At 37.0% G+C, this 27,275-nt stretch overlaps 1 protein-coding gene and 1 pseudogene across 1 annotated transcript in view; one reads left to right on the top strand and one right to left on the bottom strand.

Moving 5' to 3' along the window:
- SLC9C1 (solute carrier family 9 member C1) overlaps positions 1-27,275 on the top strand; it is a 74,561-nt gene that overhangs the window by 18,262 nt on the left and 29,024 nt on the right. Inside the window, 8 exon segments of the mRNA XM_041746754.1 lie at positions 723-822; positions 2,922-3,065; positions 4,403-4,577; positions 8,147-8,228; positions 10,659-10,825; positions 12,777-12,902; positions 19,146-19,243; positions 22,501-22,620. Coding sequence (XP_041602688.1) covers positions 723-822; positions 2,922-3,065; positions 4,403-4,577; positions 8,147-8,228; positions 10,659-10,825; positions 12,777-12,902; positions 19,146-19,243; positions 22,501-22,620 — 1,012 coding nt within the window.
- Positions 15,757-16,265, bottom strand: LOC121486138 (annotated as a pseudogene).

Consider the following 27,275-nt stretch of genomic DNA (forward strand, 5'->3'; position numbering starts at 1 on the left):
TGTGGGACTCGATCCTGGGACCCCAGGATCATGCCCTGAGCCGAGGGCAGACTCTCAATGGCTGAGCCACCCAGGCGTCCCAATTATTTGAATTTTTTTACAGTGATAATATACTACTTTCATTAGCAAGGGAGAATATAACTCTAATACAACTACTTTTAAGAATATTCCAGTTTCATATGCTTTTCAGTCCTGCAGAGTAAATGTACCCAAACAAAATTAAGCTGGAGAAGTATATCCATATGGGGTTTCTACTGGCTTGATTGCCTGAGTCCTGCCACAAAGTCAAGCCATTTCTATCTCCTACTGTCTCCTAAGAAGAAAGCACAGGAACTGGACTAGTCCATAAAGAAACTCATTGGCTCACTTCCATGTCATTCCTCCAGAGCCCCTCTGAAAAAATTAGACCTGTAGAGGGGGCTCGATCCACACTGGGGCACAAGGAGTTTGTGAGCTTCATATCGTTGGCAAGGATCTGAAACCAGAGCAGTGCAAGGATGTTCAGTACAGACTTGACAACACAGTTGGGTGCGAATCTGAAAAAGAAGACAGATGATGGGTGGTGGTAAGAATCCGCCACATAATCAAGTTGAAACCAAGTAAGGTAGCCTCTCTATAAAGTTACTGTACTATCAATATCAAGATGATAGTTTCATCTCAGGTAAAATTTGTGCCATTGTTGATGTTAAAGTAATACTTTATATTTATTTCTTTTAAAATAGGTGAGATAGTTGGAATGTCTGGAATATTTACCTTGGCCATTATGGGACTTTTTTTAAATTCCACAAGTTTTAAACCAGGAGTTGAAACGCTTCTTCTCGAGTGAGTAGCTAGCATATTTTTACAAATTAGAAGCTATAATATTGTACCAGCGACTATACCTACATCTACATTGATCAAAGTAAGATGCTGAATCCAAACTACCCAACTAAAATCCTTTATTAAAAACTCTATTCTCAAAAAATTAAAAAAATTAAAAAAATTTTTAAAAATAAAAACTCTATTCTTGTGTCTTCTAGTCCTCTAATTTTAGGCAAAATTTGGAACCTTATCTTGAGTTCATGTGGGCTCCCTTTTCCTTCTAATTTTCTCCATTCTCTACCCATCTACTTAATAATTTCCAGTATAATTCACTAGACAGGGCCAGGATTAAGGTAAGGCATGTGAAGGCACTCATCTCAGGCACAAAATTTAAGAAGGTGCAAAAAAAAAAACAGTAATCAAGATAAATAATATTTTAGCACAATATTTTTAAAAATATATAATTAATGCAGAAATTCCATGGTGAAATTACAAAAATTTTAAATAAAGATAAGACCAATATTACTGATTAGTTCCTTCTGCCTCAGGCTCCAATATGGCTAAGCATGGCACTGCTACTAGAATAGAAAACCAATGTTTTAAGGACAATGAAGAGGTGGCATGAAAAACAAAAGATTAAGCTAGGGCATTTGCTTATTTGCCAAGAGCATTGGCAATGCTATAAGAGAAAATATGGCCACACCATTATTCTGTCACCACACAGTTGATCCTTCTACTCCACCTTTCAGTTCCTGGACCTCCTCTCTTCCTATGAGCATGTTTACCACCCCGCTTAAGACACCCACTAAATGATCACTTCATAATCTCAATTTCAAGAATCTTACTAACATATGACATGTTCCAGCTCCTATTCACCAAGTTAGTAGAAATCTGGGGTAACAATGGTAAACCCTCCTATATGCTACAACATTTGCAGCAGGTCCTTGCCACTGTCTCATGTGCATCACCTCTCATGTTTTCAGCTTAAAGTCTCTAGGATACCATTTCAAACAATTCTGCAATCACAATGAGACTACACTGTGTCAATCTTATGATTTTCCTCACCAGCCTCACTTCCTCCTTACTGAGATCATGCCTTTTGTTTAAAAACAAAATGTTTAAAAACATTTGTTTAAATGTTTAAAATGTTTTAAAAAAGATGTTTAAAAACCATCTAATAACTTCTCATCCCTTCTGGCTACAGGTCAAAGTTGTTTTAATGGCAAATAAAGTCCTATGTCCCCCTGATTTCCACCACTCTCACCCTCACTGACCCTGCCCTAGCCACACTGATCACTCTGCTGCTCCTCAGACACGCCAGTCATGCTCCCTGCTTGTGCTTCTGTCCTTGTGTTTCTGCTCCTAAAATGTGCTTCCCCTGCATGCTGGCATAGTGGCTGCCTTCTTTCATGCTTCTCTTCTATATTTATTTTGTTATAATACTATGACATTAAGCAGGAAATATATAGAAAGATAATAAGAAGTAAATTTTAAATAGCCTCCTACGGCACCAGCACCGAAATATGATCAATATTGGTAATTGAGTTTCCTTTTCCAAATTGCTTTGCCTGTAGCAGATGAGAACATGCACCTTGGAGTGATGTAGAGTTTTCCTGGGCTCTAGGGCACTTGAATATACATATGCTCACAAATCCCAAATGGAGAATCTACAAAGGGCATTCATTTGAATAAAGGATTAATTCACATATAAATGCTAGCTAGATTTTAGGATAAGCCTTAATTCTATCACTATGTAAGGCAGACTAGCAGTTCAGCATTTCTTTTAAAGACAAATAATTTTAGCTCTTCCTAATGATATAAGGAGCTCACAATTAGGATTCTCAAGTATATGAATCATGATGCCTGAATGAACCAAAACATATTTTCAGAATCAGTGCCAAAAAAACACACTCATTTACATGTAGTTGCTCTAGAATTATTTACTTGTCTTAGTGCTCCTTCCCCTCCAGTTAAATTATAAGCCCTTTGTGTGTAGGCAAATGCCTTATTCATATTTTCTTGATTAAACCTAGTACAATGCCTCACATGGATAACTTTGTGATAAATATGTTAGATTAGTTAACTGTAATTAACTACATTTATTTCTTCTGAAAATGCAGATTCTGGAATTGCCTCTCATTTGTTGCTTTTCTTATGGTGTTTACCTTCATTGGACTTCTAATTCCTGCACATACGTATTTATATGTATCATTTTATGACATATATTATTCCTTAAATATCTATTTCACACTTATTGTTTTAAGGTAAGAATGTCATGTGAATTTTTTTTTATTTAGAGGGCATTGACTAAGTCCAAAGATATTGTTTAAATAGAAATGATTCATCCCTTAGAATGAAAATGAAGAATTGCCTCTTAAACTTGCCAAGGAATCATTAGCAATTTGCTGTTTTAGTGAGGTGGTTTTTCTTTTTTTCCAGTTTTTAACCGCATTTCAGAGCAATCCAAGCTCTTTATAAAATTTTTGATAATTGAAAGAAAAAAATTTTTCATAATTTTACTACCTAGAGGCAACTGCTGTTAACATTTGCTATTGTTTCATCCAGTGTTACTTTTTTCTATGAGGTTTCATAAAGTTCAGCACCAATCATAAATAAAAGTTTTATGTTGCTTTTGTTTGCCCAACATTGTATAACAAATAATTTCCTTCTGATTAAATTATAGTTACAAATAGCTTTTTAAAAATCATTAGGAAGTTCTCTTTGTAAATGTCCTTTTTCCTTAAATAATTTTTGTAGCCCCCTTTTCAATGGTAAGAGGGAGAAGAGGGCAGCCCGGGTGGCTCAGTGGTTTAGCGCCTGCCTTCCGCCCAGGGTGTGATCCTGGAGACCCAGGATCAAGTCCCACGTCGGGCTCCCTGCATGGAGCCTGCTTCTGTCTCTGCCTCTCTTTCTCTCATGAATAAATAAATAAAATGTAAAAAAAAAAAAAAAAAAAAAGAGGCAGAAGAGAGTCTGCCCATGTAAGTAAAAAGGACATGACACAGAGGAGGAAAACTCACCATGGCTACACTCTCTGGATTCTATTCCTCACCTTGCTAGCATTCTACTTCCATCTAGGAAAACTAATTAGGCGTCGACATCAGTTGGCTAGTGCCAATTAATGGAAATTAGTCCCATTCGTGTAAAATGTAGGAAATGTGTGATTAAAAGAAAAAATAGAAATGAATCGGCCAATATTGGATAGATTCAGCAAGATTAAAATCTACAAAGAGAAAGGGAAGACATTCCACCTCCCCTTCAGTTCTTATTCATTAGATTTGCCTTTATTTATTTTTGGGATCCAGAAGAAAATATATTTACAAAACATCTCTTTTTCTTTTCCGCCTAAGAAATGTGGAATTACCTGACTATAAACCTAATAGAAGGAAATAAAGAGATTAATGTCATCCTCTTGTCATCTCTCCCTATGAAATGCCCTTCTACCTTTTTTTGGTGTCATCTACGCTAAGGTTGTGTGAAAGATGACTCCTTCATCTGAGAGTTGGCAATTCCACAGGGAATAGATTGGAATAGAGTAGAATGAAATGGAAAAAAAATGTCTATGGGAATAATACATTTTAAAATCTCTTTTGTCTTTTAGACTCCTGGTCTTTCTATTATTGAGCCCTCTTCTGTCTCGATTTGGGCAAGGGTTCAGCTGGCGCTGGGCATTCATAATGGTCTGGAGTGAAATGAAAGGAACACCTAATATAAACATGGCTCTTCTGCTTGCCTACTCTGACCTTTCTTTTGGCTCTGAGAGGGAAAAATCTCAAGTAAAGATAAATTAATTCTTTTATTTGAACATTTAATGGATACTATTACCGTGTACTAAAATATGTTTTAGTCGTGAGGTAGCTCAACCCTACTTGGACTGTGGGAGTGATTTAGCTATGATGGCATGACTGGAGAGAAGAAAAACAACTGACAACTTTTTCTCTTCCTGGAGGCTCAAGGGATTCCTAAATCCTTTCCTTATATTGCCATCATATTGTTCATTACAAGAGCAATGAAACCACGTCAAATAAGAAAAGAGAGATGAACACACCCATTCCTTCTCTTACCTATCACCTGATTGAATGATTTGGGTTTATCTTTTCTGGCTTCTTTTTTCTTAAAAAAAGATTTTTTTTTTGTTTCTTTGAGAAAGAGAGAGAACATGCTGGAGAGAGCACTAGCAAGAGAGCACAAGCAGGGTGAGTGGCAGAAGGAGAGAGCAAATCAGACTCCCTGATGAAGAGAGAGTCCAACATGGGACTCAATCCCAGGACCTGGGATCATGATCTGAGTAGAAGGCAGACACTTAACCAACTGAGACACCCAGGAATCCCTTTTCATTACACTCTTAAAATAAGTTTATTATGAAGGTTAAAAGAGTTAAAATTTATAAATAATTTAAAATAGTACCTGATTACAGCACCTGTATAGCTCGATCAGTTATGCATCAAAATCTTGATTTTGGCTCAGATTGTGATTTCAGTGTCATGAGATGCAGCCTTGCCTTGGGCTCCATGCTGGGCAAGGAGTCTGCTTGAGATTCTCTCTCTCTTTCTCTCCTTCTGCCTTCATTTTGTGTTCTCTCGCTGTGCCAAACAAACAAATAAATAAAATAGTACCTAATACAGGGTACGAACTCAATAAGTGGTTTTTTTTTTTACTTACTCCTAATACCCACTCAAGAAAAGCAGAAATTGTGTATGATTGGCTATTACTTTCTGTAATTTTGTGCAGTGACATTTAGTAATGCTAGAAACCAGAACATTTTAATTGTCAAGTGAAGTTGCCTCTTCACTGATACTAGCCCCCAATTCTGCCTAACAGATCACAATGGGCATAACTCTTCCTCCTTGTCATCTCCAGTTAAGAACATTACAAGGAGCTTTGAAAGAAATTTCCTGTGCAGATATCACAATGCATCTAAAACTTCCATTGTGAGTTTTTTTTTTTTTTTTTTTTTTTTTTTACACAAAAACTCCAAATGTAAAGGGAAGGACAGCAAGGGAATCATTGCATGTTCAACTGGATAACAGCGTAATCATTAAACAATTAAACACTGCTTTAAAACCAAAGTATCTAATATTACATGATCTCCCCCTTCTTTTTAACTATCTCCACATGCCTGAATAATCAAGGTCCATTCAGCACCACACATCCTGACCAGTGTAATGGTAGACACTGCACATGGATCTGGATTCTGAATTTCTAGTTGGCTGCTATTTGCTGTGTGGCCATCAGCAAGTTATTTAACTCTCATCCCATCACACATGTCAGTTTCCTCATTTCAAAAGGGTGTGCTAGAAAATGTTTAATAAGTAACTTTATTAGGGGTCAAAGGGAGCCCTAATTCATAGCATTTGCCAATTGGTTTTGCCTAATCGCTCTAACAGAATAACAGTCAACTCAATAACTTCCTGAAAATTTAATGATCAGCTCTCTTGAACTGGCAAAAGCCAGTTCTAGCACACCACAATCTCAAAGGGTTATGATGAGAAATAGAAAACGTACATAAAATGCTTAACACATTGTTTAGCATGTAGTGTGAATGTATAAGAAATATGAGCTATAGTGATGAGGATAATGGTTCCATGTAGACCTGATTTGAGATAAAACTCTAGCAAATAAAATCTTGTAATGAAATGCCCTCACTAGTAGTAATTAGTTGAGAAGGAAGTCGCACTTCTTCCTTAATTTAACTTGGCTGAATCCTACAGTTAACTTTTTAATACTTATGAAGCAGCACTACAGGAAAAGGTTGAAAGTGAGTTAATCTTGTCTCCACAACTGCCAAGTTAAATGACCTTGGGTGAGTGACAGTACCTGAGTTTTCCACCCATGTAATTGTCCAATATTGGTATTTACTTCATAGAATTGTAGTGAGGATTAAATACGCCTCATATTTTGTGCTCTGTGCTTCCTATAGAGATGTTAGCTCGTATTACTATTACCTAATTTGGTGGTTCTCAACTTTGAATGCACATTAGAATGCTTCAGGAACTTATAGTAAATTACCGATGCCTGTGGAGTTCTGACGCTGGCCATAATAAATAATGGGTATCAGAACTATTTCCTATAGTAAACAACTATTAAACTAGTTAAAATATATGAAGCACCTGAATATATTCTTCAAATTTTCTACAATTTTATAATAAAGGAAAAACAATCTAATTTTTAAAATAGGCATAAGAATTGAACAGACACTTCACAAGGAAGGATATATAACACTAAGTACATTAAAAACGTTCGACATTGTTACTTTAGGAAAATGCAAACTAAAACCACAATGGGAAACATAATGTTCAATTTACTCAAGGTTTTAGAATTGGCAGTTCTTATCTATAGACATAGAAATCAGAACTGTAGTTGCCTCTCGTGGGGTACAGGATTGATTGTGAAGGGGTACTTGAGATATTGTGGGGGAATATAAAAATATTGTACTTCTCGATGGGGTTGAGGGTTATGTGAATGTATGCAATGTCAAAAATTTATCAAAGGGAACACAAGTGCATTTCAAGTATGTACATTATACCTTGGTTTTTCTAATTACTAATGCTTGGGCTCCACCCTTGAGTAAATCAGAATATTCAGTGGGAGCATCCTGGGCACCATTATGTTAAAGTTTCCCAATGATTCTAATGTGCAGCCTGGAAGGCTTCTGTTGTGGTTTCATGCTCTTGTCTCTAACCTCCATCTGTAGCCAAAAAACAGAGGACTGGCTAAGGATATAACATAAATTCTAGAAGTTGGAGCTATGTAAATCAGTAGAAGTGTGCAGTATTAGATTGAAAAGTATTGTTTCAACTTGGAATACAAGTAGGAAAAAAAAGAATCAAGTGGCACCAAAGACATAATTGCTCCTCCTTCCTGACAATGAAGGGATGCAGAGAGGCAAAATATGAGGTGAAGCCAACCTATCAAGAACGCTGATTGGTTCTCCTTTTTCAGATGAGAATTATTTGCTATGGATGGTAATGTTGAACACAGAATGGCTATGCACACGGTGGTGTGTATAGTGAGTAAGAATTGATAAAGTACAGGCATATTCCCAAGATCTAAGAAGTATAGCAATGGAATTTAAGGACAAGCCTTTTTTTTTTTCAGTGTCTTTATAAATATATGTTTACTTGTCAAATCATGTTTCCTGAGTTTTGATTTGGTTCCAAAAAGATGGATAAAACATATGCAGGAAAATAGAGAATCCCCAGAGCACTTTCAACATGCCTGATGTTCAAATTCTCTCCTACTATGAGGACTTTTTGACTTAGTACAATTTAGCTTAATTTAAATATAGCATATGTTATAAGAAACTGTCATGAATACTTACTTTGTATTTTTCTTTCTATTCTAGATACTATTTCATGGAGTTTCAGTATGCTTAGTTACGTTGATTGTCAATAGATTTATTTTGCCAATTGCAGTTAGTAAATTAGGTAAGCCCTACTAATTACTAACACTGAGTGAAGAAACAGACATTCTAAATATTCTAAAGAATTACTAATGAAGAAGAAAGCATCTGCATAAATAAAAATCAACAGTATATCTAATTGAAGAGAAAATTGGATCTCTGTATAAAAGTATATGAACAGTTTAGGCCAATAAGCTTGTATAAAAAGATACTTATTTACACTGGTCTAATTTAAACAAATAATACAATAAGTTTATTTAATTATTCAACAAACTTTTATTGAAAGCCTCCTATCTGCCAGGCACTATTCTAACTGACAATGATGCATTATGGTCTTGTGTGCATCAAAGTAAACAAATCACACATAAATAAGATAGAAAATAAAATGAGTGCTAGGTTCCTGAGGAAGCTAGAAGCTGAATGTGTTTAAGGAAAGAGAGTCTGACCTTTTGAGAACAAGGCAGGTAGTGGAGAATGTACAGATGGAGAGGTAGGAAGGAATTACGTAGTGAAGGGCCTTGGATGTTAAGTTTTTATTCTAAGGGCAAAAAGAGTTCCTTGACCAGTTTTAAGCAAGTAAGTATAATTATATGGTTAACTCTAGTTCTGTGGATAACTGATTGCTGGGTATGAGGAGCATAGAAGCAGAAATAGCAGTCGTAGGAGGCAGTTGGATTGTGCAATATGCCTGTTTTCATCCTCCACTTGTTAACAAGGGAAAAATGGAGATCTAGAGAGTAAAAAGTTCCTCCCCAAGATCATGCAACAAGGTAATAGCAGTTGAGGAACTAGAAGCAAATGGCTCTCTCGTTTTTTTTTTTTTTTTTAAGATTTTATTTATTTATTCATGAGAGACAGAGAGAGAGAGAGAGAGAGAGAGAGAGGCAGAGACACAGGCAGAGGGAGAAGCAAGCTCCATGCAGGGAGCCCAACGTGGGACTCGATCCTGGGACCCCAGAATCACGCCCTGGGCTGAAGGCAGCGCTAAACCGCTGAGCCACCTGGGCTGCCCAGCCCTGACGCTTTTAATTCATTATACTCCCAACTGCTCTATCACCCTTTCTTTTACACAGAGCTTTCATCCTAATGCCACTTTTAAGCAATCTGAGACTTCATCTTTATGGATGACATTGCATGCCCCAATCTACCTTCATTCCTTGTATTTGCAAAAAATATTTTTTTCTTTTTTTTTTTTTTTCAAATTCTCTGAGCTTTAACATAGTAAATTGGGAAGAAAAGATTAAAGAGGGGAGGTTTCACAAAGAGTATCATTTGTTCTACTTAGTAGCTAAATAAGCTTAAAATTCTTATTGTGGAGCATTTGTTTACTTGCACTGAGAGCAGAGAAAATTTGCTCACTGAATATTATTGCTTTCCAAGGAAGCTTCTATGGCTCATAAAAAGAAATTTGTGTCTGATACAAAGAGTCTTTCAAACCTTAATGAGATCTGGAGATAAATATATATCATATATATCTATCATATATATACACAGTATTACATTTAGATAGGATATGTATATGCATATATCTATATAAATACCTCCTACATATGTATCCTACATACGTTATGTATATTTATACATATATACATATATAGGGGATACATATACCAGGGATGTATATGTAAGAAGTATAAATAGACATATTTATATATCTCCTCCATGGATATCTCCTATATATTTATGTATCATCTACTCTGTGTATGTATATATATATACATATATATACAGCCTTCCCATATATATGACATTATTATAAGAAATCGGCTTACGGCTTACGTGATTATGGAAGCTGAGAAGTCCCAAGATCTATAGTCCAGAATTCTGAGAACCAGGAAAGCCAAAAGTGTAAGCTCCTGTCCAAATGCAGAGGCAGGAGAGGACTGATGTCCCAACTCAAAGACCATGAGGCAGAGAGAGTGGTTTGGATAAGAGCTGCCCACGATGAGGAGAGCAATCTGCTTTACCCAGTCTACCCATTTAAATGTTATTCTTATCCAGAAACCCCTTCACAAACACACCTAGAATAATGTTACCAAATATCTGGGTATCGTGTAGCCCAGTCAAGTTGACACATAAAATTAATCATCACACCTCTATTCCTCTGTCTCCTCATCTATCAAACTGGGAAAAGGGTCTTTTAAAAGATGGGTAAAATAATGAAAAACTTAATATGTTCAAGATGCAAGGTGCTGAGATGTGATTTCTTGGCATATTGTAAGCACTCAATAAATACTAACTATTACTGTTATTTTTATGTACCTCGGCCTTTTTGAGGAGTATGAAAATAGAAAAGCTTGAAATTGTTAATGTTTCTATTATTAAACAATTTATGCTGAGTCTCTAACTTAAATAAAACATACTTGGTGGCAGTAAGAACAAAAGGAAACTTTATAACCCTATATCAAAATGGTGGTGTCTTTATTATTGATAAAACACACTCTTCGTACCAAAGGTCTTCATGATGTCACGTCAACAAAATATAAATCACTTCACTGTACATTTCAACACTTTCAAGAGCTAACCAAATCTGCAGCCTCTGCACTCAAATTTGACAAAGATCTTGCTAATGCAGATTGGAATGTGGTTGAGAAGGCAATTAGACTTCAAAACCCATATGCGGTAAGCAAGTCATATCTTTTATTTACTCCTTCAAAGTGTATATCACTTACCTCGAGTAAGTCTAAATGTTATAAATATTAATTCAAAATTTCTAATACTTGTAATTGACAGAGAAGTTGTATTGGTAACCCACTGTCATAACAGCAAGGAGGGAATCTTAGTGTTGTAAATTCAAAAGAAGGAGCAATGCATTGGAGCTCCCTACAAAAGATGTCATAAGAGAGGAGAGTGAGCCTTAGATAATGGCTAGTTTTTTTTACCAGATTGACAGTGGACAGGTGCTTTTGTTCAGTATTTATTTAGCATTTGTTTATACTATTCTATATGCCAAGCACTTGCTAGCCCCTCACTTAGGATTAATATTATATTTTAATATGAAATAGAATTCAAAGCCAGTATCGTGAGATGTCACCTCCTGCTTCTGTGATATACTCTAGAAACTCTGTGGTCAGACTTCTTATTCATTGAAGGGCATGTAACTCCCCAGTCATCTCATAGCTGCCATAAAGAGAAATAATAGAAGCTGTTCTGGAATTTTCTCAAATGCTACTGCTTCTTTGCTATCTCCTACGTTAGGTCCAGTTTTCAATGTAATGTTGTTGTTGTTGTTTTTAAGGTTTTATTTATTTATTTGACAGAGAGAGAGACAGAGCACAAGCAGCGGGGAGCAGCAGGCAGAGGGAGAGGGAGAAGCAGGCTCCCCACTGAGCTAAGAGCCGAGCCTTGACCCCCGGACTCCATCTCAGGACAGAGCCACCCAGGCGCCCTCAATGTAATAATATTTCAATGCATACTGTATGTTGCAGTTTTTGCAATGTTTTGCTGCATCATACAATATGAGGAATCAACTTCTAGGAATGGAGACATAAGATAATTGGTTTCTATAAAATAGGATTCCCCCAAATCCACTTTATACTCACTAACCAGCGCTTGAAGCTCCAGATGGGGACTCGGAACCAAGCCCTATGCCTACAGGAATACTGCCAGGATTTCTGGATATGACAAGTACCAAGTCAAATCCAATTTTTTTCTATAGTAGCTCCCAATTGCTGACTGTGGCCTTTTGCCAACCTAGAAAGCTTATTAAAATATGACTTTATTCCCCAGTCCCCAATCAGGAGATTCTAATGCAGATAGTCTGAGGTAGTCCCAGGCATATATATTTTTGTTCCATTTACCCAGCTGATTCTAATGCAAAATCAAGATTGAGGCCCTCACTCTGATACTTGATCTGTTTCGGAAGACAGATGATCAAACATGGGAGACATTATGGTGTTACAAATAGATTGCTTAATAGATTGGATTTGGATTCAGAAAATCTGGGTTCGTGTCCTAGCTTTGTAAACTTAATAAATAGCTTTGGGATCTTGAGCAAATCTTTTATTTTCTCTATACTTCAGCTTTTTTCATCTGTTAGATGAATTTATCCATAATCCCCAACTCCCAATGCTAAGTTCACTTTCTATTTTACCTCAAGTTATTAGGTTAAGGCAGTGATTGTCAAATTTTAGTGGCAACAAGAATCATGGAATGGGTTTGTAAAAAGCACAGATTGCTGCCCTCTGTCCCAGACTCTCTGATTCGGCAGGTCTGAGTTGGGGTCTGAGAATGTACATCTCTAACAATTTCCAGGTGATGCTGAGGCTTCTGGGGACCATACTTTCAGGACCACTGGTTTAAAGTGGGATCCCATATATGGTAGCTTTTATAAATTGTCAGAGACACCATGTAAAGGTAAAAATACAAGTCTCTCCCCTCAACACTAGCAATTATTTTACCTCCTGGATAACTGTGAAATGATGAGGAAACTCACCTGAACACTTTTTCTGTATCTAGAAGATTTTCTATCATTTTTCAAACCAAATTTTTACATGAATTACTTGAGGGTTATGCTAAAAAATATGTTAATATTCGTGTGTTTTGTTTTGCTTTTATTTCTGTTTCACCCTAGTTGAGTCAAGGAGACACAACAGAACATCAAAAGGTGAAATGTCTAGACTGTAACAGGGAAATAGATGAGACCCTTAACATTGAAGCAATGGAACTGGCCAACAGGCGTCTCTTGTCGGCACAAATCGTTAGTACTGATCATGCACTTTTAAAATAATATTTTGGTTCAAATTATACTGAAAACTTTCTCCTTTGCTAACAACATCTTGATTATGCTTACCTGCATAACCTAATAGATTGCTACAAAGGTACAGGGAAGTTTGGCATTGTCTTAGGAATCTGTTTGACTGCCAAAAAAGGGAAAAGAAAAATAGATCCATCCAAAATAGCCTAAGTAAAAAGTATTTTATTAAGAGGATTCGGGAATTTCACAGATTCCAATGTCAGAAATTACAGCTGAACTCAACCTTCAGGTGTGTTACTCAGCCATTTCTATGACACTGCCCATCTCTGGGTCCATGTCATTTCTTCATGAAAGATACCACCAACTCTGCTAATAACTGTAAGTAGAGAGTAGTATTTATCATATCAAATCTTGGACAAAAGTTAGAGAAATTCTGTGGCACCACAGCATACTAGATTCTGTGCGAAATTGCTATTAGCCTAGTTGCCATTTACTATCCAGGTCAAGATCATGACTCATTGCCATGACTCCTGCTTTCAAAATGTTCATGCTGAGCTTTCCTCATTGCATATGGAGCTCTCATCCATGTCTTGGTTATTCCAGTCATACAGGATTTCAAGCATTCTACGTGTTCAATCTAACTTGGGAAATGGAAAGTCTATAGGGTACAATTGTTCTCTCTTCAGCATTAGACATGGCAAAGAGGTTGGCTCTCAAAGGCACCTTATCCAAGGACCTAAATAATTTCTCTCAGCAAATGAGGCAGTGCCATGAAGGATGAACCTATATGATGCTTTGTTCCACCAGCAAATTTTATGATATTATATCTTTGAGTTACTTTCAGAGTTTTAATTTAACTCAGGAAGATACGGTATTCAAGAACTCTCAAAACCAATACAGAAACCTCCATTTTGAGTCTTGCTTTCATTAATTATATGATTCATGAATTATTCTTTTTAGTCTTTATTCTCCCAATTTGTAAAAGAGGAAAATGCTAACCGCAAGACATCTTAGATCTTTCTCTGCTTGTGATATTCTCTTTTCTGCAATATGCATTCCACATACCTTTTTTTATTTTTTTTTTTGCCCGAAATTTTTGTTTTCTACCATTATATCTTTTTTGATTTTGTGTTCTGTATTGGGTCTTAACCAGGAAATCCTATTTTTTTTAAAGTAGGTTGGATCTTTCTGCTCTGCTCTCCAGCTCTTTATCTCATCTTGCATCTTTTAAGCCCTTCTTTGTTCTAGACATATTTTCATGTTTTACCTTGGTTTGTTGATTTTGGTTTGTTTGTTTGTTTGTTTTTTAAATTTTATTTTGGAGTTCAATTTGCCAACATATAGCATAACACCCAGTGCTCATACCGCCAAATGCTCCCCTCAGTGCCCATCACTCAGGCACCCCAACCCCCCGCCCACCTCCCTTTCCACTACCCCCTGTTCATTTCCCAGAGTTAGGTGTTTCTCATGTTTTGTCTCCCTCACTGATATTTTCACTCATTTTCTCTCCTTCCCCTTTATTCCCTTTCACTAATTCTTATATTCTCCAAATGAATGAGACCATATAACATTTGTCCTTCTCCTATTGACTTATTTCACTTAGCATAATACCCTCCAGTTCCATCCACGTTGAAGCAAATGGTGGGTATTTGTCATTTCTAATGGCTGAGTAATATTCCATTGTATACATAGACCACAGCTTCTTTATCCATTCATCTTTCGATGGACACTGAGGCTCATTCCATAGTGGACATTGCTGCTATAAACATTGGGGTGCAGGTGTTTCAGTGTTTCACTGCATCTATATCTTTGGGGTAAATCCCCAGCAGTGCAATTGCTAGGTTGTAGGTCAAATCTATTTAACTCTTTGAGGAGCCTCCACACAGTTTTCCAGAGTGGCTGCACCAGTTCACATTCCCACCAACAGTGCAAGAGGGTTCCCCTTTCTCCACATCCTCTCCAACATTTGTTGTTTCCCATCTTGTTAATTTTCACCATTCTCACTGGTGTGAGGTGGTATCTCATTGTGGTTTTTTTTTCCTGAGGATTCTTTATTTTGATACAAAAAATAAACCCTTTAACCTATAGAGTGTCACTTGTTTTCATATCACAGAGCAAACTTACAGAATAGGAATCTATTACCAGCTCCAAGAATATCACATATACTTTAAAAGTCATTGCTATTTGGATTCAAACAAACATCAGTGTGGAAGGAGTAACTAATTGTTTCCCTCTCCTGATTTTTTTCATAATTTTACAAAATCATCACTAGGAAAGCTAATAGTTGGCATGTCCAACAATTATGCCAGAATCTGGAAAGGGCAGTGAAACCAACCACGTTAATCCAGTTAAACTATAAAAACATGACCTTTTATTGTCCTTCTCTCTTGCTTCTGGAGTAGAAAAGCTCTACTTAAAAGCCCCATGGGCCAGCAATATGCTTGGGTTATTTTTTTTTATGATTGAGTTATAATGTGTAGGTTCCCTCTCATTATACTTGCAAAAGAAGCCACGGAATTCTTCAGAGTCTGATATGTAGAAAGGAGCAAGCCAGGAGGCAGACTGGATTTACTTGGATGGAAAACATTTATGTGAGCAGTCCAGTTGATAGGCTTTTAACATTGAAATAACCAAGGCTTGGGGCACGTGGGTGGCTCCGTCGGTTAAGCATCCAACTCTTGATTTCGGCTCAGGTCATGATCTCAGGATTGTGAAATGAAGCCCGCTTAAATCAGACTTAGTGTGGGGCATGGATCCCACTTAAGATTCTCTCTCTCCCTCTGCCCTTCCCCACCTCCAAAGATATAATCAAGCCTGTACAGGTCAACAAGTTCAATCAGCTGATTGGAACACCATCCCTAGACCTTTAAGCGACACATTTGAAGTTCTCACAGTAAAGTTGTGGCTCCATCAGCTGTGATTATCTTCTTTGATTTTAATGTCCATCAGTCTTTACCAGCTGTAGCATCCACTGCTTGGTAAAACTTTGCCATGAAGTCTGGCTCACTGACCTCCAGCTGCCTGACAAATTCATTGCACTCCTGCTCAGCCCAACCTCGAAACCACTGATCCCAAAGACGTAGCTGGCACTCAAAGATACAAGGTGGTCGGTTTGCTCTGGACACTAAGCTGCTCCAGCCCTTCCAGCGATGGCTGTAATTTTCCTGGCACTGCCATAGCTACCAGGTCCTGTAGGAAATGTTTACCCTGGGTACCTGACCAACTGGCAAACCAGTGAAGAATACACTTCATCTCCTGGGAAGTGATGTAAGACATTGGGGGTGGGGAAGAGTTAGTAATACTATCTGAGGGTAAGGGAGGAGGGAAGGATAGTGGCATTGAAGAGGAAGATGATTCCAGCAGCATCCTCCCCTTTCCTCTCACAGGGAACCCAGAGACCGTCACAAAAATGCTTAAATTCCAACTGTCACCACCGCTTCCATGTTTCCTGAAAACCCCTCCTCATTGTGGTTTTGATTTGTATTTCCCTGATGGCCAGTGATGCGGAGCATTTTCTCATGTGCTTGTTGGCCATGTCTATGTCTTCCTCTGTGAGATTTCTGTTCATGTCTTTTGCCCATTTCATGATTGGATTGTTTGTTTCTTTGCTGTTGAGTTTAATAAGTTCTTTATAGATCTTGGATACTAGCCTTTTATCTGATATGTCATTTGCAAATATCTTCTCCCTTTCTGTAGGTTGTCTTTTAGTTTTGTTGACTGTTTCTTTTGCTATGCAGAAGATTTTTATCTTGACTAAGTCCCAATAATTCATTTTTGCTTTTGTTTCTCTTACCTTTATGGATGTATCTTGCAAGAAGTTTCTGTGGCCAAATTCAAAAAGGGTGTTGCCTGTGTTCTCCTCTAGGATTTTGATGGAATCTTGTCTCACATTTAGATCTTTCATCCATTTTGAGCTTATCTTTGTGTGTGGTATAAGAGAATGGTCTGGTTTCATTCTTCTGCATGTGGATGTCCAATTTTCCTAGCACCATTTATTGAAGGGATTTTTTTTTCCAGTGGATAGTCTTTCCTGCTTTGTCAAATATTAGTTGACCATAGAGTTGAGGGTCCACTTCTGGGTTCTCTATTCTGTTCCATTGATCTATGTGTCTGTTTTTGTGCCAGTACCACACTGTCTTGATGACCACAGCTTTGTAGTACAACCTGAAATCTGGCATTGTGATACCCCCAGCTCTGGTTTTCTTTTTTAATATTCCCCTGGCTATTTGGGGTCTTTTCTGATTCCACACAAATCTTAAGATGATTTGTTCCAACTCTCTGAAGAAAGTCCATGATATTTTGATAGGGATTGCATTAAGTGTAACATTGACAATTTCACAATATTAATTCTTCCAATCCCTGAGCATGGAATTTTTTCCATCTCTTTGTGTCTTCCTCAATTTCTTTCAGAAGCGTTCTGTAGTTTACACTAACAATGAGACTGAAGAAAGAGAAATTAAGGAGTCAATCCCATTTACAATTGCACCCAAAAGCATACGATACCTAGGAATAAACCTAACTAAAGAGGTAAAGGATCTATACCCTAAAAACTACAGAACACTTCTGAAAGAAATTGAGGTTTTGTTGATCTTGTTTCTGTAACCTCAATTCTAATGCTCACTGCTCTGTTACTAGTCTGTTATAGCTTTCAAAGATTTGAGAGCTTTTAATTAAATCTCAGCCATTTATTGTTACCTGGGGCAATATCCTCTCTATTATTGTACATTAGAAGAGGAAGCACAACATGATGAGATGGTGGTATAGGAGACATAATATCCCCCAACCATCTTGGGGGCCTGGCAGAGGGAAGGGGAGACAGGCTTTAAATTCAGAGACAACTGAGTAATGTGATCTTGGGAAAAATACTTAACTCTTTGAGCCTCAGCTTTCTCATTATGAAATAGAGATTAGAATATCTTCCCCATAGATTTCCTGCAAGAATTAAATAATTCTGTGTAGTATACACATAAATCAGCTAATTTTATAGTATGGCAAAGAGCTCAATAAATGGCAGTTATTTGAAGGAATCAACCATTCTCTAAATTCTTCTTATATTTGGGTGTGAATGATCATTTAGGAATTAACATTTTTCTAGGACCTGTTTTGTCATTTCTGTTGCTAAGCTTTCATGAGTTCCATATTTACTTGCAGCTTCCTTATTTTTCTACAAACTATGGTGTTTACCTTAGAGGATATTGAAAAAAATAGACTCCTAATTCTGGGAAATAGACTAGGGGTAGTGGAAGGGGAGGAGGGCGGGGGCTGGGGGTGACTGGGTGGCGGGCACTGAGGGGGGCACTTGACGGGATGAGCACTGGGTGTTATTCTGTATGTTGGCAAATTGAGCACCAATAAAAAATAAATTTATTATTAAAAAAAGAAAATATGTTAATCTCATGTTATTTCATAAATATTGCAATGAAGTTTAAGAAGAAGAATGTTACTCTGTTGAATCACTGTATTATGGCAAATAATCTTTTGTTCCCTCATTCTTAAAATTAAATTTATCCTTTTCTGGTATCCCTCAAGAGCAAAACTGCGTTTTAATATCCATAAATGATCCTGCAGACAGGATGTGTTCTATGGAAGCAAAAGTCTTTTGTTACATCATACATTTCAATTTAGGAAGTTGGTCTGTACAGTGATTTTTAACAGTGTGCAGCACACTGAGGCAGGGCAGTGTCAGATAGTGGTTTCTCCAGTACCAGACATAGTGCCTGAAGCAAAGTGAGCTCTCAGGATATGGACCAAATGAACAAATGACTGTTTTCTGTACAACAGTGACAACTCATTTAATGCTTATGCCAGACTGGAGAAAATAGAGTACCATTGTTGAAATATTTAGAAAAATGAAGTGAAAGATATAAACCAGGATTCTCTACTACAGGATTTTTCAGAGCCTTGAATTTTCTAGTATGCACTATAAACTGTTAAAACTTTTAGGGGATATACTTGGATCAGGAACTTCCCACATTTTTTTTTGGCCATAGAACTCCACTTATTTTTGAAGGCCTTATTAAGGAACCTAGTTGCCTACAGAGCCAGTTTGATTTTACCCAAAGCTGAGACAGACCTTCTGCACTGATCTCAAGGTCTGGATTCCATAAAAACATTTTTTTTTTATAAAGGTACTAGGTTATTTAAGGACTTCGACTTCTCTCTCACAGACTGTTTTTCCATAAAGGGAATACTAAGTTGTTATTGTTATCCATCCTATATAATAATTTGATTGCACATTTCTTTTAGGCAAGCTACCAGAGACAATACAGGAACGAGACTCTATCCCAGAGTGCAGCCCAGGTGCTGGTGGGTGCAGCAGGAAGTTTTGGAGAGAAGAAGGGAAAGTAAGTATATTGGCAAGAGAATGCTCTCATCCTAAGCCCCTGCCTTTAGGGAATTATGCAAGTGAGTTATCTTGCTCTTTCTGGTAACTTGGTATCATCCAGTATTACGTGTGTGAGTCACTGCCTGCCCTGCACCCCCAAATCAGGCCAAATCACTTACTTTCAGTTTCTTAGCTTGTTCTGCTTATTCAGACTTCTGTGCATTTGAACATGCTGCTTCTTCCAATTGAGATGCTCTTTCCTTTTTCCTTTTGCCCCCAAAGCTGACCTGTGGTAAAATACTTTTCCTTTTAGACTACTTGAATGCCTCACTAAGGTCAAAGACTCCCTTAATTCCTCCAGGCGCATCTTCCCAATGCATATTCTGTCTTAATACCCAGCATATTTTTGTAATAGCTTCTTTTGCTGTAAGCCTCTGCAGTACACAAGTGAGTTCCTTGAAGTCCACATATTAAACAGTAGCCCCAGATCCCCTTGGAAGGATGAAGGATATAAGAGTAAGCTAGAGGAAGAGGTAAACTGCCATGCAGGTACAATGATGTCTATCCAAAGCCCCAACATAACATACATTCTTGTTCTAGACTACACTTCTGAACTAAAGACACCAAAATTCCCTGCTCAAATGGTCCCAAAGCTCCTCTGCAAGGCATTCTTGGGCATTTTCCCTGGGCCACTATTTCACAAGCAAACTGGGCCTTTGGTGTGCATACCCTGAAAGCTAGGAGAAATGCCAGCATGGTGTCTACTCACAAGTACTGGCTTGTGGCAGAGAGGAGGGATAAAGCCTAATGGAGGAAGAAAAACAGTCAGACGCTGGAGCACAGTCTCACTGCAGTTCAAGTATAAATTTCAAAGAGTGTAAGAGATTCCATTTCAAGCCTAGCCATACAAATCATTATGACATACCTGTCAAGGTAGGAAGATAAACTACACCTTACTTAAATTTTGTTTTCTTGATTAATGAGGGTAAAGACAAGAGCCTCTACATGCCTCTTTGCTCTAGGCCATTCAAATGCTTATGGGAAAAAGACTGGGAAAAGGGCTGGGCAAATGTGATCACTTAAAAACATGATGCACACTTTAAAGAAGACAGATGCACAGTGTACAGCGGAAGTTTTTAAATGGATAAGTAAATAACATGCTGAAAAACATTATCACTGTGTTGTTCAGGAGAAGCTAATACTTTAAAAAAGCAGTGTAGAGCAATTCAGCCCATTGCTTTTATTTTTCCTCTTTAAATCTTCCAAGAAGGCAGAAGCAATCTATGTCTATGAAGACCTAGAGCAAGGAGGTCAACAGTGGGGAAAAGGGAGTTCAAGTGTTGAAAGGATTCCTAGTAGACAACAAAGGCAAATTTTAGAATACATTATTTTTTAGTCCTACATAAAAGAGATAAATATGACACACTAATATGTGCAAAAGTATATGGCGGGCACTGTGGGATAAGTATCACTTATCCTAATAGGATAAGTGGAATGGTGTTCCAATCCCCAGAGAACTTCCTGTTAATGACAGTTATATTCAGTACTTGCCTCTTTGCTGGGCTGCTTTGGAGTTGACTTTGCCATTTGCTGGCCATTCCTATCAGTAGCCACATGCGTTGGCGTGTCCTGTGGCAAGAAAACAAGTCTAAGGAAAGAAAGAGTTGGGGGATTGGACCTCCGCTAACTGCCTGTGTAATTGCCTGAGAAAGGATTCTTTGAATAGAAAGCTTATATTTATTAAGTGCTGGGCCAAGCACAGTTCTAAACATGTTGTATTACCAATCTAACGTTATAAAAGTCTTGTGAGTTAAGTGTGTTATCTTCATCTTGCTATTGAGAAACGTGAAGCGCAAAGAGATGAAAACAGTTGACCCAAAGTCACTTGACGAATACATTACAGAGCTCGCATTCAAAGTTTAAGCAGCCTCACTATCCAGTTAAAGAGATCACAACTGTCTTCCTAAGTCAGGTCTAAAAGTGAATGTGATGATAAAAAATAGAAATTCAGGAGCCTAGATTACTGATATCACAGAACCTTAGGACTCATATGAACTACTGAAATGACCAGATCTTAGGAACATTAATTCCTTCAGGAAGGTTTCCTGATTCCCCAACACTACATTAAATGCCCCACCCCCACCCCACCCCCCACTTAATGGATCCAGAGTGCTCTGTTGTTTATTATCTCCATATCTCCTTCACTACAGTTTACTGCAATTGTTATTTGCGTGTTTTACTACTCTAGTCTGCTGGACTCTTGGGAGCAGATCTGTATTTGTTTATGGTTTCTCCCCAGCTTTTAGCAAGCATAATATGTTCAATAGATATTTTTAACATTCGAAACAAATCAAGTCCTATGTAATTACTATATTATTCTATTGAATCAGAATTGAATGACTGACTTCTTTTCAATTACATCTGTTCATAGCAGAGAAATTGCTCAAATTTCAGAGTAAAAACAGTATAGTCAATAGGAAGGACAAGGTCTACCTTTGCCCTTCCATTAAGCCATACTGTAAAAGTAGGGCCTCAGACCCAAGGATAACACCCTATCCCCCTGCTGATGAAGATAATGAAAATCAAGGGATTTAGCTAAGCAAGACCAAATTATAGCACATAAATATGAGCTACCTTGATAGAAAAGCCAGCAGTAACCTAGAGACAATAGGATGTGTGCTATCAAACTCTTTTGGGGTTTCAGGGCCACTGACTTCTCCAAGTAACCACTAATTCTTTACTTACCACTTGTATTTTCCCCCATAAATTCCTCAACTACCTGTCCAAAAGGTAAAATCAAAGAGATAAGAGGGTATGTGAGATGGCCTGGATGCTTCCTATTTACTTTCTTATTTAATTATCCCCAACGGGCATGGATACTGTCAGGTCTATTTTGTAGAGCAAACATTTTAATGAGGTAATTTGTTCATTGCCTCACCAGATAATGGGGAGTCCAACATGAAAACCTGGATGTATTTGAATTCCAAATAGTTGAATCATGTTATTCTTTTCCTCCCTGAACCTTGACCTCTCTATTTTAAATCATGTATCTCCAATTTTTTATACTATCTCTTTAATGAGTGAGCCCCAGAATATAAATTCATAATTATGTACCTACTTATATCTACAACTTTGTGACTTGAACCTATGCTCATGAAAGTATCCTATTCCCAGTTAAGAATGAACAAAACCATCTTCCTGCTTTCTGACAATACTGTATTAAAATCTATCCCTCAAATTTTAAAGCACGTTTAATGATTGCTTCTTTTTTTCCAGATATATGAGTCCTGAGACAATAAAGCATTATTCTGAAAGCAAAAAACTGCTTGCCTTTATTAGAAAAGTATTGCTCAACTGGGTGTATAACACTAAAAAAGAAAAAGGGATTCCATCAAGGTAAGTGATTTTGAACCTTACTAGAGATACTGATTTTACTTTTTAAATTTTTTTTATTATACTGATTTTAAATTCCCTTTTTATTTTTAAAATTTATATCCTGGGAGTTCTTGGCTGGCTCAGTTGGTAGAGCATGAGACTCTTGATCTCAGGGTTGTAAGTTGAAGTCCCATGAAAAAATTTAAAAATAAATTCATATCCTGAATGTTTTAGAAAATATTTTGGGGTAGTTTACAATTAAATTACTTATGTACATACAAAAATTTACTTGAAGAAAAAAAGAGATAGTACAATAACTTTTTTTATTATTGAAGTAAATTTCACATAACAAGATTAACCATTTTTAAGTGTGTCATTCTGTGTTATTTAGTACATTCACAATGTTGGGCAACCATCATCTCTATCAAAATCCACAACATTTTTATTATCCCCAACATAAATCCAGCACCCAAGTCACTCCCTATTACCCCCAACCCCTGCAGTGCACTAGTCTACTTTGTCTCTATGAATTTACCCAATCTGAATATTTCATATAACTAGAATCATACTATACACAGCATTTTGTTTCTGGCTTCTTTCACTTAGCATAATATATTGTCCACATGGTAGATGTATAAGTAACATAATTTTCACCCACTTTGTAGTATGTATGTATACTTTATTCCTTCTTATGGCTGAATGATAGTTCATAGTACAGATATATCATATTTTATTTACCAATTCATCAGTTGATGGTCGTTCGCATTGTTTTCACTTTTTGGCTATTTCACAGTGCTGCTATGAGCATCCATGTACAAGTATCTGAATACCTTTTGAGTATGCACCTAAGAGTGAAATTGTTGGATCATACACGATAATTTTATGTTTAACTTATTAAGGAATCACCAAATGGTTTTCCACAGCTACTAGACAATTTTGAAATCAGGAAATATAAGTTTATCAACTTTGCTTTCTTTATCAAGATCTGATTAATTATTGATAACTACATCTGAAACTAATGAGGTATACTATGTTGGCAAATTGAATTTGAATTTCAAAAATGTAATCCCATATAAATTTTAGGATTTGCTTAGTTTTAAAAAAAAAATGTCATTGAGACTTTCATAGGGATTGCACTGAATCTGCAGTATTGCCATTAACAATATTAAGCTTTCCAATTCATGAACACGAGATGACTTTCGCTGATTTAGATCTGGCTTTAATTTCTTTCAGGAATGTCTTGTAGTTTTCAGCATACAAGTCTTTGATTAAAGTGAATCTTACGTACTTTTGCTTTTTTTAAATAATACATTTATTTTTTATTGGTGTTCAATTTGCCAACATACAGAATAACACACAGTGCTCATCCTGTCAAGTGCCCCCCTCAGTGCCCATCACCCATTCAGGAATGTCTTGTAGTTTTCAGCATACAAGTCTTTGATTAAAGTGAATCTTACGTACTTTTGCTTTTTGATGCTATTATAAATGAAACTGTTTTCTTAATTTCATTTTTGGACTGTTCATTCCTAGTGTATAATTTTTGTATATTGACTTTGTATTCTGCAGCTTTGCTGAATTCACTGATTAGCTCTCCTGTTTTTTGTGAATTTGCTAGGATTTTCTGTATATAAGATCATGTCATCTATGAATAGAGATAATTTTACATTCTCCTCTCCAACTTATTTCTTAGGTTCAAGAGGAGGAAATATAAACCCCTCTTCTTAATAAAAGCATGAAAGATTATGTTTAATTAAGATTAATCTACGAACCTCAATAAATACCAGAAAGATATTTTCATAGTACTTTTTTTAAAGCCTTCAATACTGACCAAAGCTACAACATTCTAATTATTTTTGTTGATACAACTTAATGAAAGGGAGATTTTAATTGATAGCGTACCCTGTAGGCTATCTCTAAATATTATTCATCTCAAAGTGAGTAGTGGAGATTCTTCCTTTGTTTAGAATCTCAGTCTCCGCCATTTATTATCTGAATGAGATTTTCAGTTCTCAACATCTGTTATATATAAGGCCTGTGACAAAGTGACACATAGTGGGCACCAAAATATGATAGTTGGGTTCTCCTCTGTTTCTTCATGGGACTATGGGAAAGAATACATAAAGAGTTTGTGCAGAAGCACCTAGTCCAGGGATGAGCACTGGGTAAGCACTTAACAAATGTAAGCATTTATTACTAAGTGCTGAATTCCAAAAATAAAAGTATTGTTGAAATATTGAAATTAAGAAGTGATAGAATCACCAAACGAAACTTAATAGAAAAACACACATAATTCTTAAAATTAAAAATTCAACTTAAATCATTCAGAATTGAATAAAAAAGTCAATATATTCCATCTATTTTGAGGGAATGCATCTAGAGAGCACAAAAAAAGAATAAATGCCTAGCACTGACAGGGTTTCCATATCAGTGTCAGGGCTCTGAGAGAAAATGATCACGATCCTGAGATCTAAAGTGGTAACACTTGGGTGGATAAATGGAGGATCTTGAACACTCACATTTCTCATGAACACTGTAGCCTGGCAGAGGGCAGTCTCCTCTTTCTTGCTAGAGAATAACAGCCTATCACCATCAGATGCTACAAAAACATCACAAGATATAGCTTGTCTTTGTTTCATGGTTATTCTCTACCACCTTTTATTGCTTCCGAGGTAACTACCCATGCCAGATCTCAATACAGTTAGAGGGGGGAAATATGGTGCCTTCTTTAGAAGACTACAACTTATCTACTGAAGGAATTACAGGACCTGACTAATACTAGCAAATAGCGGTAGACATATAAAGGAATGGTTCTTGAGGGTATTGGACCACAGGGTTACAGCATAAGGCCAGATTGGGGAGGATATATTGGTATGGTGGTCTTACCCATGATTCAAGGTTCAACATTCTGTCAAGGACACTTGAGGCTGGTACTATTATACCCTTGGTATGGTTCTTTGATGCTTGACCAGGTCAATAACCGACAGTGAATTAAGTGCAGATGATAAAAACTGGAATATTTAACTATTATATGAGAATGAAGGACCCACCACATAACTTTCCTTCCTGGGAATGACCAGAAGACATTTACTTTCATAAAGCAACAGTGAGAAACTCTTTGATAGTTGTCCTCTGCAGGATATGGTTGACAGTAGTTGAGGCTGCCATGGAATTAGTGTTACTAGTATCAAAAGGACTTGGGCATGGCAGAAGACAGATGGCAGCGCCTTAAATGTCAAAAGCAAGGTGGGCATACACTATTTTGTGGACAGTAAACCTAGAGTAGCAGTCAGAGTGCCTTGACCGAGGAATGGCTAATAAATAATTTGTGTCAAAGGTCAATGTAGACAAACAGTTAACTACATTTTACTTGTGACTTTTCTAAAAATAGAGAACTGGTGAGCAAAGGGATGAGATCAATTACTGTAAAGGAAGATCATGACTCCCACACTCTTTCTTTTTATTTAAATCAGTTCTCAGAATCAGAACCCTTGAGAAAAGTCTGCAATAAAAACACAAGTACATAAGACAAATATTCCCTCAATATTTTCTCAGATGGAGACTTAGGTACTTTACTAGAGTTACTTTTCATTGGGAAAAAAGAATACTCAGACTTTTAAAAAGACTTTGGGGGAAATATTAATAAACAAACAAACCAAAGTTTTTAAGATATGGCATTTAAAATGATACTGATTCCAAAGGCTGAAGTTCTATCATAATTCTCAGGTTAGAGAGGAAGCTTCTAGGCTAGATGATACATGGAGTCTCTGACCCAGTATGCTTCATAATAATCCAGCAAGTCCACTGTGTGGTTATTTCCATGAATCTTCAAGCGTATAGTTGGGATGAATATAGTTAGTGTGTGACTGAGGATTCACATTTTCTTGCTGACTCATAGAATAAGAATTATTATGGCAAGAAGGTCCAAGTGACCAAGTGGAACCCTGGCCAAAATAGTGTTTCAGAAGGAGTAAAGAAATTACACTAACATTAAAGACTTAAAGGAATTGTGAGTAATCTCCATTATATCCCTTTCAATTCATCTATCTGGCATAAACAAGTCAAAGTATAGTCAATTATAAATTTAAGCAAAAGGTAACATCAAGTGCAACGCTCTGCCAGATATGATTTTATTGCTAGAAGAAGTCAAGAAAAGCAGGCTGTATTCTAGTCCAAGATAGTGACATAGGAGGCTCCTGAACTCAACTCCTTTCATGAACACACCAAATCTACAGCCACATAGAGATTACTTCCCTCTGAAAGAAATCCAGAAACTAGCTGAGTGACTCCTACACATCGGGCTAATGAGAAAATACCTACATTGAAACAGGTAGGAAAGACTCATAAAACTCACCCTCTGACAACAAAGCTTGTGATCAGAGGGCAATTCATGGCTTCCAGCTTCTCCATGAGAAGGAAAGGGCTTGGATCCAACATCTAGTGCCCCAACTTCTAAGACTTAAGGCATCCACTTGACAGATGGGTCCCCCAAACAGCTAGCTCTAAGAGCCAATTGGGTTTATGTCCACAAGATCCAGAAGACTAGAAAGACAATAAAACAGTTCTTATTGAGCTTGCAAAGATAGTGCCTCCCTGAAGTGAACTTGTGCAAGAGTTTGGCACCCTGATTTTTGTGATTGCCATTCAGAGACACACCCCTTATTAGTAACAGAAAAACA

Source organism: Vulpes lagopus, chromosome 1, assembly GCF_018345385.1.
Source record: "Vulpes lagopus strain Blue_001 chromosome 1, ASM1834538v1, whole genome shotgun sequence".
Lineage (NCBI taxonomy): Eukaryota > Metazoa > Chordata > Mammalia > Carnivora > Canidae > Vulpes > Vulpes lagopus.